Raw genomic sequence first — 12,338 nt, 5'->3', positions numbered from 1 at the left:
AAAAAATCTTTGTTGACTGACTTACCTCTATTGTAGCTGAGTCTACATGAAACGGGTGTGACTTTCCCAAAAGGTATGACATCACTCAGATATTGTTTCAGTAAACGTTAAGAGAGGTCCACCTGAAAAAAAAAAAAAAAAAATGTCATGGTAAATTAGCAGACAATTGCCCAGTCACAGAAGAGGTCTGCTTTCAAGGCATATAGTAATGTTCATAATGATCTTTATGAATTAAAAAAAGTCTTTAACCACAAATGTGCTTAGAGAAGCTAGTAAGGGTCACTGTGATATTTAAAGTTAAATTATCAAGAGAAATTTTTTCCCGTTGCCTTCTTTGTATCAATGTTTTGCTTAACTGGTTTGCTTAGCATTTGAACATATTTCTGTCTAGTAAAATCTCTATGTGGGAACTAGAGAGGGGGATGAAATTCAAAATCAGTCCACTGCCTAAACAAAAACAAAAAGCAAAAAAAAAAAAAAAAAAAAAAAAGTACAGCTCAAACAAATCAGGTTTAAAAACGAACATCTTCCTAAAATGCTCAGGCACTAGAGAAATTTTGAATCTCTTTTCTTATATTTGAAAGACCGCTTCAACTCTCCAATTCCCTGGGTGTGTATAGATGTACCTGAGTTAATTAAATTATTATTTATCATATTACGATATTTTCAATTACTTTTGTTACAAAAGTGAAGTTACTACACAGATATAATCTGCCATTCACAAAAAACAATTTGGGACTCAAGAATTACATTATAACTTTTAGTCAGTACGGCTCATGTAAACGTGTTCCAAAACAGTGGTTCCCCATATTTTTTTTTTCCCTCCATGACACAGGTGACAGACGACATTCACAAGCTCACATCCTCCTGTGGACAAGATCCCCTCGAGGCTGCAAAGGCCTTCCCGCAGGAATAAACTCTCTGAGATGGATGTCAAAATGCAAGTAAGTAACATCCTTACTGAATAACTTTAGATGTGCTCTAATCATTTTAACAAGTAAGCCATTCACAAATTACAGAGCTTGATTATTAACAGATTACTACATCGACAGGTATGGTGCTGAAATAAAACACCGCCATCACCAAGATGAATTCTGAAAGGTAAATAAAAGAAATTTCATTTCCTCCAATCCTTGTTTTTTTTTTCATTAAAATGAAAATCGTTCACTGTTTTTGAGATTCTGCCTCTCTCTACTAGAGTACTTATCACTCCCGACAATTTGGAAAGATCTTTAACAACCGATGTTATACTTCCAAGTTTGCTCTCCAAAACTACTGAATCGCTTCTCTTTCACTTTTTCCTTAAACATAAGAACATCCCTGGTCTACGTACAAAAGAATGAAATAACTACCAAGAAACCAATAGTCTTCTCTGTCTTCTGAGGGCTTTTTCCTGTGTGTCTCCGTAGGCTCATTACTCACATTGAGTCAGCGTGATGGTTTCTGCCTGACACCCTCAGTAAACACTCCCAGGCCTGCCTGCAAGCCCAGCATGTCCTGTCACGCTGGGGATGGACTGCAGTCCAGAGCTGCGGTTAAATACCAAATACTCCCCCCGCCCCATCTTCCTAGCCACGGCTATTTCCCTTATCTTTCCAAGAATTCCCATAAACAAATCAAAAAATCTTGGGGTAAAAACCAAGCCCAGAAACTTATTCTGAAATATTTTTTTCCCAAAAACTGTAGTTGGTGGAGGGGCACCTGGCTGGCTCAGTGGGTAGAGCATGCAACTCTTGAGCTCAAGGTTCTGAGTTCAAGCCCCACATTGGGTGTGGAGCCTACTAAAAAAATAATAATAATAAAAAATAAAATAAAATAATAACAAAACAAAACAAAAAACCCAGAAAATGTAGTTGAGTAGATAAAATCAACGTTCCCAAGTGTCACACTCCTGTTAATGAAGCTTGCTTTGTTCAACCTCCAGATGGAAAGAGATTTTCCATATGGCTTATGGTTTTGCACTTTCTCACCCCTGAAAGAAAGGGAGTCTTAACACAGCAATGTTCTCTACTGGACTCTGAACTTCACTTTACACTGTTCAGCCAGCCTTAGTGAGGTCCATCCTTAAAAAAATGGTGAGGAAGAGTGATTTTTGTCCACCTTATTTTGGGGACATTTACTGACATCTTTCCAGGAATATAATTGTCTCTTGTCCTTTCTCCTTTACTCTCACTTTAAAGGCATACCCACATATGCATGCACACACCCCCACCCCAGCCTCCAAAATAACCTCAAAGATGTACTCACTTATTCATTCATGCATGTACTCAACTTATATTTACTGAAGACCTACAAAGTTTCAGGCAAAGTTCTAGGTGCTGGATACAGAGCAGTTCACAGAGAAAACTCCCAGCTCTTAGGGAGTTTACCTTCTAGCAAATGGCAACAGATAATATATAAATGCATGGTCTTTAGATGGCAATATGCCAGGAAGAAAAAATGAAGCAGGGAAGGGGCATGGGGGGCTCTGGGCTGGGAGTATTTTGATTTGTAAATGAGTGTTCGGAGAAGGCCTCACCGATAAGGTCATATTTGCGGGGCACAAAAAGTAAAGAGTGAGGGAGTAAACACCATACAGGTCTAGAATAGAATCTTTTAGGGAAAGGGAATGGAGAGCGCCAAGACTCGGAGGTGGAGCATACCTGTTCAGTCTGTGGTGTCTGTTACCGTGTAAATGACCAATGAGAGATTAACATGCTGCCCTCCCAGTAGGATGCCTGTAACGGCTAAGGTCACCTTCAGCTACAGGATTCCAGACGTTAGTCATTGGGAGGGAGGGCCTTCTGATGGGACACCAGCAGCTTGCTGAACCTTTCTAGACACCACTTCTTTGGGCACACTGTGATCCAGCATTATTATAGTCCTATCACATTTTAAAACTAGTGTGATTCATTAAAAAAAAAAAAAATCTCTTGGGGTGCCTGGGTGGCTCAGGGGGTTAAGCCTCCGCCTTTGGCTCAGATCATGATTTCAGCATCCTGGGATTGAGCCCTGCATCAGGCTCTCTGCTCGGCGGGGAGCCTGCTTCCCTCTCTCTCTCTCTCTACCTACTTCTGATCTATCTCTATCAAATAAATAAGATCTTAAAAAAAAAAAAAAAAAGAAGAAAATATCTTAAGATATCGTCAGTACTTGGGGCACCTGGGTGGCTCAGTGGGTTAAGCAGCTGTCTTTGGCTCAGGTCTTGATTCCAGGGTCCTGGGATTGAGCCCCCCATCGGGCTCCCTGCTCAGCAGAGAGCCTGCTTTCCTTTCTCCCTCTGCCTGCTGCTCTGCTTACTTGTGCTCTCTATCTCTCTGTCAAGTGAATAAATAAAATCTTTAAAAAAAAAAAAAAAAGACCTCATCAGTACTCTACTTAGACCCAAGAGTGGGCAATTTTGGTTTTCTGGCTGAGCCAAACAGCATTTTGCAATTGCAGCGTCCCCCACCAATTCTCCTCCGCCCTGTGAACAATGTTAAGGATCTCCTTCTGCCATCTGGTTCAGGGACTTTGCCTCCAGCCAGTCCCATATATTGACTCACAAGGAGGAGCCTGGGGGCATCAGCTCTGTTAGACACTGTGACTCACTGCATGGGGCTCTCACTCTTTCAGGGTGTTGGTGTCAGCAGCTGTGCTCTCAGAGCTGACTGCTGCTGCTCCAGAGCGTGGTGACTGTTCATTAAGGACGTGCTGGCTTCTCCGTGCTAGACCACAGGGCTCGCAGTCTGCTAGGCTTTGATTATTACTCTGTTAGTTCTAGCTCAGAAAGGCAATAAAGCCATCCTCCACTCCAAGTTGGCCAGTTCCCGTCTCTCATTGCCCAAGGTGGAGGTGGCTCTTGATCCATCTAACTGGGAAGTCCATGAGAATCTCAACATCCTGACTCTAGTGTCTGTGATGTCACTCCTGCCTTGTCTTCTGTGGAAAAGGACCAGGCCTCCTTCCCCAGGATTAAGGGGCAGCAGGATCCTCTCCCATGTCTCCATATCCAATGTAACACACTGTCTTCTCAACTGTCCCCTAAACTCCTCCAGCTTCATCCTGTCCATCCCTTTGTGCTACACTCAGTTCCATGTGTATACTGACACATGTCTTCACTATCAGCCAGGCCACTCTGTAGCCCTAACTCACATCACCACCTGCCATCCTTCTCCTGTTCTTGAGTTGCAGTGTGGTTGGGGAAAACACACATACATAGACCAACACACATGTGTGTATATGTGTGCATGCATATATGCCTGTGCACATCACACACACACACACACACACACACACACACACACACACACACACACAATCCCAGACCAACGTTTTCTGACCAGATCCACCATTAATTCGTTCACAGTGCATTTTTCAAACACCTTCCCTTATAATCCTGCTTTTTACTTATAATCAGTTCCTTCTACTACATGGGCTTAGTTAAACAAATCTTTATTGATCACTAAATATTTGCTGGATATGAGGGGTTGGGTCCACTATGAATAAGATATGGCCTCTGCTTTCTAAGTACTAACAGTCTTGAGAGAAAGAGAAACGGGTGGAGTAGCAGACATGGGTGAAATCACCAGGAGCCACAGTGTGGTCGCTGCTACAAAGGTTGTATGAATCATTTCAAACAGCAGCCCAGAAAATGAAGAGAAAGGTAACTAACTGCAGATGGAGAGTATGGAAAAAGTTGAATTGGGAATGACTCTCGTGTGCTTGGCTTGGGCGGCCATGCTGACAAAGCATGTGAAAGGCATCTAAGGAAGTCATAGGCTTGAACTGGAGGGGTGTACAGGGATTGCCAAAATCTTTTTTGGTCAGTATGTTAGTTTGACATCCCTACAAAATTATTATGGTATTTTGAGGTCCCCATGAAATATCCAAATGGTAATATTCCCATGTTAGAAGCTCAGGAGTGAAAGCTTGCACAAAGAGAGTGCCTATAGAATCATCTCAGTACCAAGTAAGAAGGAAAGGAAAGAATTCAAAAGCCATAGCATTCAACAGGGGGACAGACAATAAGAAAAGGATGGAGAAAGAAAGAAAATTAGGTGACTGTTTCTGCCTCCTAAATCTACCTGCAATTGCATTTTCCTTCTCATTTCAAACTACTTGCTAGACTTTTCTAATCGGATATTGCTCTAATATCTCAATACAATTTTCACTGGAAAAAAAAAAAAAGTTTTTACTTCTGACTCCCTTGTTTGTGTTAATGTGGTTAAAAGGATGGTTTCTTCCCACCAACAGTGTCTATGTTTTGAGTTACTCTGTCCTGGTGGGTTCAGTGCCTCCTTCACAATTACTCATCCTTTAAGAATCCGCTCACCACCCCACCCCCACAGTCCCTCCTGAAAACCTTCTCTAATATCATGGTCATCAGTGTGAATTTGGGACTATGCAAATCCTAGGTTTGCATTATACCCTGCATACAATTTGACCACTGCGTTTATAAGAGTTTATAAGTTCTGTAGCTATATTATTTCATAAGTACTTATTTTTGTTTCTTGGGATGAAGAAATACTTATTTATCATTGTATATTCCCAATAAAATGCAAATGGAATGTTTGGTGAACAGGGACAAACTAAATGTTGAATAAATTAACGAAGAAATGAGTGGAGTGATACCAGGAAAGAGAGTCCTTCATTTTCTGCCCTTTTCACATTATGTAGCGGTATTTCATATTTTCTCTTGTATCTACATACCTTTTATATAGATGTCCTGTTAATAAACCTCCTGATCATAAGGACCATTTTTATGTTGTAATGGCCATACATATAATTTAGAAATCAGAAATTGTCCAACTTAGCTCTCATCTCTTTGACATGAATTCTAACACATGCACTGAGATCTTCAGTAGATTTAAAGGGCCAGCCATCTGTCAAACTATTTCCCAAGGACGCCTGATGCATAAAGTGTTCCTTGATGCTGCAACATACGGGAGTAAAGAGCCAGTGATAGTAGATAAAGGACACATTAGTATTTGTTTCTACAAAATTTTTATGTTTTAGGTAATATTAAGAGATGACTCTAATAAGCCAATCACTTGAAACTTATTCTCATCTGTGTGTATGTGTAAACCAAAGTATTACGGGAAGCATAACTCAGGTAGGTATTTTGAATATCTCTAGCCATTAATTATTTGCACAAAGTATAATTCAAACTGATACATTGTAAGTACATGTTTTTGTTATTTTTTTAATAAGTACATGTTTTAAGAAAAGTACATTTACTATAATGTTCAACTAATTTAGGGGGAAAACCCTGTAAGTTAAATCTTTCACACCTTGTTAACACTCAATTTATTTTAAGGCACTCAAGTGCTTTGTCGGTAATGGTATTTGCTCCTGTGTACAGAGATTTATGAAATAGATTTACTCTCATGCCAGGAGAAAGAAGTCAGGAGCTAGAGCACTAGCTGTGTTTGACTCTGAACAACTGCCTTTAACTCAATGAGTCATAAGTTTCAGAATTTTTAAAGGGGAACGATTTTAAGAATGACATACAATGGTACTGGATAATGCATGTATTCACACTTTCTCTCAAAGCCTTGGAGTAAATGTCTTATAAAAGAATACAATATTGAAACTGACTTTGTCAGCCTCTGAAGGAGCTGAACAATCCAACAGAAATAAAATTTGCTTTAGCTATTTCTTATTCTGGAAGCTACAGTTCTGTTCATTACTAAACAGAAACCAAACTCTCAATAATGAGGCATAAAGACTTGCCCATAGGACTCAGGTATAAGAGCACTAATTTTGGGTAGGATTTATATACAGTCTCCAGGGTTGATTTGTGAAAGTGTTTTGGTAAAGCCTGCCTTGTTTATTTAGGAGTTTTCCCAGAGTGATGGGGAATGAGAATTATCACCAACGTGCTACCACCCACATCTAGCTCAAGAGAAAGGAATGGAAACTAGAAGACATACTTCTCTCCTGATTTAATTATGCACCCAATGCTTAAGAGTCTCCCTGGTACTCAGCACTGTTCTAGGCACTGGAAACACAGTGGAAAACTAAACACACTCTTCCTAGAAAGTTAGTCCTCTGCTAACTTAGTCACTAACACTTAAATAATACTATGAGAGAAGTCACTCAACAGTTAAGCCCTAACCAAACAGAGGAGAGTATGGTTTTCTCCATTCAAAGACGGAGTGGTCCTTGGCAGCTAGGGAAGAAAGGGAATAAAGAGGAGATGCCACATCTACTGGACCTGAAAAACTGGCAAGATAGGGCTGGGGAGAGAAGGGTAGGATAAACTGGGAGAGAAACAGGAGGGCACTTTTGACCACAGAAGGAACTCTGCTATTGTGTTCAAATTGAATGCGAAACTTCTCTTTCTAGCAGCATACCACATCCTTTATACATTTATAGGCTCTTCCACTATGCCAACAGCAATAGTTAACCTTTCTTAGACGTTTCCTAGCCTGGTGCTGATTCCATTGTCTCTGTTTAATTAAGAAGAGTTCAATTTAACATTTACACTTTCAATTATATTACTAAAAACTACATTTATTGAACCTGATGTACTAAACACCGCAGAAGGCTTCCCATGGATTTTCTGGCTTAATCTTCACAACAGTTTCCGTGTTGGGTGCTATTATTAATCCCATTAAACAGATCTGGAACTAAGGCACAGAAAGGTTGTCCAGGTCACATGGCTAGTAACTACTGGAGCAAGGATTCTGACCTCTAGTTATTTTTTGTGTAAGAGATTTTATAAAACATATCGAAGTCTATCTTCCCCTTAACACCCCTAGAATATTCTCCTACCTGTGTCTAGTTAACAAGGAGTCAAAGGACTGTCCCTTTAGATCACCTGTGATTGTTCTGTTTCTCCCTTTGCCAGATAAACTGCAAACCTGTTGAAACCAATGAAGGGGCATTGGGAAGAACCGAGAAGCCTTCACGGAGCCAGCCACCTAAATACTGCTCCAGAACCCGAGCTCTCTGAAAGCAGGCCCAGGCTCCCCTGCCTGCAGTGAGGACACAGGTGCCCGAGCCACAGTCTCTTTGGCGCCACCTGAGCTCCAGGCCCGAGCACTTTCACAAAGCGCTGGACCCCTGAGCGGCCTCGGGCGGCCGGGGACGCTCTCTGGACACCGCAGGTCTGGCTGCGGAGAGGCGGCTTTGCCCTTGGGCCGGGGCCGGGGTCGCGTGGCCCGCGCTGCTCTGGGGCTGCTCAGGCCGAGTCCCACCGGGTGACCCAGAGCCTCCCTTAGTCCCGGCCACTCTCCTGAGAGGAAGGGACCGGGAAGGACAGGACGGCGGGGCGGGGCCTGCCACCCCAAGTCCCCAGCCCAGGGACGTCACGGTCCCAGGTGCTTGTGCGAAGGGGGGGGGGGGAGTCCACCGCGCGCCTCCCTCCTCTAAGGAATTCCCACCTCGGGCGCCTGCAGCTCGGGCGGGCTCACGGTTCCATTTTCCTCGCGGCGGCCGCACCTGGCACCGCGCCCCTGCGAAGGGCGGCGCGGCGGCCGCGAAGCGCGGCCCTCGGGGCGGGTGCTTCGGGGCGGGGCCGGGGGCGAGCTGGCGGGGAAGCGGGGGAGCCGGCGGTGAGAACCCTGCGAGCGGCCCGAGGCGAGGGCGCGGCGGAGGCGGGGGCGCGATGGCGCGGAGTGCGGAGGGCGCCGCGCTGCTTCTCCTGGTAAGTGCGGGCAGCGGGGACGCGGCGCCCCGGGCGAGCGAGGGCGAAGGCGCAGGCGAGCGAGGGCGAGGGTGCGGGCGGGCGCCGGGCTCGCGCCCTGACCTGTCCGCCAGCGCCTGAGCCGAGCCCGGCGCCGGGCGCTCCTTCTTTGTGCCCCGAGGTGGGGAAGGGCTGGGCAGGCTATGGCGAGCCCGAACCTCGAGGCTTCGGAAAAGTGGCTGGGTCTCCGCGGGCGTGTGGGAAACCGCCTGAAGTTCTGCTTTGCTGGCCGCCTCACGCCGGCCCTAGCGCCTCTTCTGGCTGTGGTCCGTGGGTGTCGTGGGCCCGGAGCACCTTTCCTGGAGATCCGGGCTTTGTTTGCAGTCTTCTCCCTCCGACGGGCAACATGGACGCAGGGGAGGCAGCGGCCGTGCCTTCGTGCGGGTGCGGGCGGTTCTCCGCCGTCCGGGCCGCGTCAGTGAGCCGGAGAAACCCGAGAAGGCCTTGATTCCCAGACGGCTGCAAAGGGCCCAAATAGCGTCTTCTAAACACGCATCTTACAGAGTTTAATGTGTTGGTGGTGGTGTTAAAGCCACGTTACTGTCAAAATCACCCACATAAAGGTAGTTTTAACCTAAAGTTCACAAAGTTGGTGTTCTAAAGCTGTTTCCGGGTGTTAAAGATAATGAACATATGTAATAGTTCGAAGGTTTTTTTTTTTCTTCATTTTAAAAGGTGACAAACCGAAGTGCGGCGGCACAGTCACCTTGGAATTTCAGACTTTATTAACGAAAACGGCTTGAACCACTGGAAAATAGTATTGGGTCTCTAGAGCTACATTTCTTATGCTTGGTTTCAGTGCTCCGATTAAATTAAATTTCTCTGTTTGGTAAAGGAATTGCACATGGCTAAGAAATGTGTGGGGCTTTGTTAAATGGGTTTTGATAAAGTGAGTTATTCGCCTAACGTAAGTGCAGACTCACCTTCTTGAGACTTAAATATGTTCAGAGAGATTAGATACAAAGTCATACTCAGTTTTCTTATATAATGGTTAAAATTCATTAAAAACAACACAAGTTCATTCTCTGTATTTAAATTTCTAACTTCCGGGGGCACCTGCTGGGCTCAGTTTGCCTTGAGCTAAGGTCATAGGTCAGGATCCCAGGGTCTTGGGACCCAGCCCCAAGTCGGGCTCACTGCTAAGCTAAGAGTCAGCTTCTCCCTCTGCCTGTGGCTCCCCACTGCTCATGCTCACACTCTGTCTCCCTCTTCCTCTCATAGAAATAAAATCTTTTACAAATTAATTAATTAATTAAAGTTCTAAGTTCCGGAAGAGTACCTTCTCTCTCTCCCAGAATTGCAGTGGAGGGGGGAAAAAATACACACACACACACACACACACACACACACACACATTTATTTATTTATTTAATAGTATTAATACTCGTTAATTATGTTAATATATATTTTTTCCTGTTTTGTGTATGTGTGTATATCACAGAGGAAAAAAAAAGATAACTAATCCAATCCAGGATGTCTCACTGGAATAGCATAATTAAGACCTCCAGACCTTTGGCACACCAATTCATTTTCATGCTCTGTTTATCCATTTCATTTTGCTGAAGTCATTGAGGTAATTTTCAGTCAAGTTCATTTTGTTAATAAAACTTTACTGTGACTGACCTCTGGAATAATAGAGCAACTAATTCCCTCATTGTGATACCTCCTGACTAGGTAGGATACCAATCTAACATAGCACCTGGCTTACCCTGAGGGTTAAATATTAAATTCCTTTCACATAGGAAAAGAACTGCCTTAATTCTCAAATGGTGTACCAAGCAGGCCAAGTCATGTATATTTTTGGAGAAATAGCTAATAATTTATGCATATTTTGTTTTAGCAATCCAGTGTTTTTACTCTATCAGGCAATAATTGACTTCTTTATGAAGTGATTATAACTAACTGAACTGGAACAGATTCTAGACTATTCTTTGTATTTTCTGTTTTTTGTTTTTTTTTTTTTAAGATTTTATTTATTTATTTGACGGACAGAGATCACAAGTAGGCAGAGAGAGAGGGTAAGCAGGCTCCCGGCTGAGCAGAGAGCCTGATTAGGCCTCCATCATGACCTGAGCCAAAGGCAGAGGCTTAACCCACTGAGCCACCCAGGTGACCCTGTTATGCTTTTTGTGATATAAATTTGAGTATGTTTATCTTTGGTCAAAGAACAATGGACAGCCCCCCCCCCCCCCCCCCCCCCCCCCCCCCCCGTGTTTGAAGTTGAAAGTTTACACTTTGGTAAAGAATGGAAAGCAACTCATCTATCAGAAGGAGTTCTTGAGGAAATGAGTCTTTTATAGAAGGGAATATAAATTGTATTCTGTATGGGTCGGAGTTCAGTTACAGATAACAGAATTGATTCTAGCTAGTTAAAGCAAGAAGGGATATATTTCAGGGCAGTAAGTTGATTGCATGAGTATAGAAAGGATTGAGGAAACAGACTTCATTTTGAGTTGTCAGTAATGACTTCCAAGCCACACAGCCAAACCCAAACACTTAGGGAGTTACCGTCTCTCCTGTGATCAGAAACCACCACTGCCAATTCCACAATGCAGAAATTGCCATGATCTGGATGCTACTTTTGCTGCCAGGTCCAGAACCATGCCATATTTACTGGGAGGCATGCCAACTAAATGTACCAGGACCCTGCCTCTTGGCACCCATTAATCTAATGGTAGGCACTGAGACAGTAGTAAGATCGGGGCAAAAACCCAACTGCATCCTACATACTGGGCTTGCCAGTATGCATATAGCTTCTACTTCACTTCCTTCTTTCAGATCTTATGTAAAAGCTGATTGATTGGACCTAAATCACAGTTTGAACTTTGTAGCTGCAAGGGAATCTAACCTGTGATCTTTAGCTTTCCTTTGCAGTTCAGGGAGACACACAAGGAAGGAGATACTGAGTGGCACTCACACAACTATCACACAGTCATTTAGGCCAACTCTATCAAAATGGAAAATAGAAAATATTTCATGACAGTCTTTCCTCTTCAAAAGTGTTTTACCTGAGACCTACCCAACACCAAATGCTCCACAGATAGTATTCAGAGGGTCCTTAGACATGGCTGGGAATAAATTACGTATCTATGTTTACTAATCTCTACCTGAAATTTAGCATTTCTTTAAATCATGAGTCTAAGAAAGACACTGCCTTAGCATTAGCAGTACCTGTGACTTTGTCACAAATATTGTCATGTCATACTATAGTTACCTGAAAATACCATTTGTTCTCATCACTAATAGACTTCTAAATCTTATTGTTAATGTATTGATAATGAAGAATGATATCACTACATCACAAATTGATGTTTCTTAAATTCTGACCACTTCAGTGTAATGGAATTCATTCATAATCCAATGGGTTTTTTTTTTATTTTACAAATTTCAAAATATTATTCAGAAAAAGGGTCCATAGGCTTCATCAGACTGCTAAAGAGGGCAGACTGCTAAAGGCGGGGAGATTTTCTGATGGTTGCCTCCGTTTTGCCTTTGACTAATTAAGCTTGTTTTTAAAAACCAAACTACATTTTAAGGATTCAGTGGTAAATTGTATTATGAACAGTCATATCTACTGGTGTATTAGTTTGCTAGGGCTGCTGTAACAAAGTACCAAAAATTGGGTGGCTTAAAACGGTAGACATTTATTATCTCACAGTTCTAAATGTTAGAGGTCTGAAGTCAAGGT

At 43.1% G+C, this 12,338-nt stretch overlaps 1 protein-coding gene and 1 long non-coding RNA gene across 4 annotated transcripts in view; one reads left to right on the top strand and one right to left on the bottom strand.

Moving 5' to 3' along the window:
• The window catches only part of LOC125082157 (uncharacterized), a 238,107-nt gene extending 229,629 nt beyond the window's left edge, over positions 1–8,478 (bottom strand). For all 3 annotated transcript variants that reach the window (XR_007121901.1, XR_007121903.1, XR_007121902.1), the window contains exons 1-2: positions 8,349–8,478; positions 26–122 (exon numbers count right to left, since the gene is read on the bottom strand). This is a non-coding gene — a long non-coding RNA (uncharacterized LOC125082157). The remainder of the gene's footprint in view (positions 1–25; positions 123–8,348) is intronic.
• DSG2 (desmoglein 2) overlaps positions 8,299–12,338 on the top strand; it is a 45,048-nt gene continuing 41,008 nt past the window's right edge. The window contains exon 1 of the mRNA XM_047697445.1: positions 8,299–8,611. Within this exon, the coding sequence (XP_047553401.1) occupies positions 8,573–8,611 (39 nt within the window). The 5' untranslated portion in view covers positions 8,299–8,572. The remainder of the gene's footprint in view (positions 8,612–12,338) is intronic.

This window comes from Lutra lutra, chromosome 12, assembly GCF_902655055.1.
Source record: "Lutra lutra chromosome 12, mLutLut1.2, whole genome shotgun sequence".
Classification (NCBI taxonomy): domain Eukaryota; kingdom Metazoa; phylum Chordata; class Mammalia; order Carnivora; family Mustelidae; genus Lutra; species Lutra lutra.
Note: the sequence above shows the minus strand (reverse complement) of the source record. Positions and strands in the feature narration are given on the sequence as shown.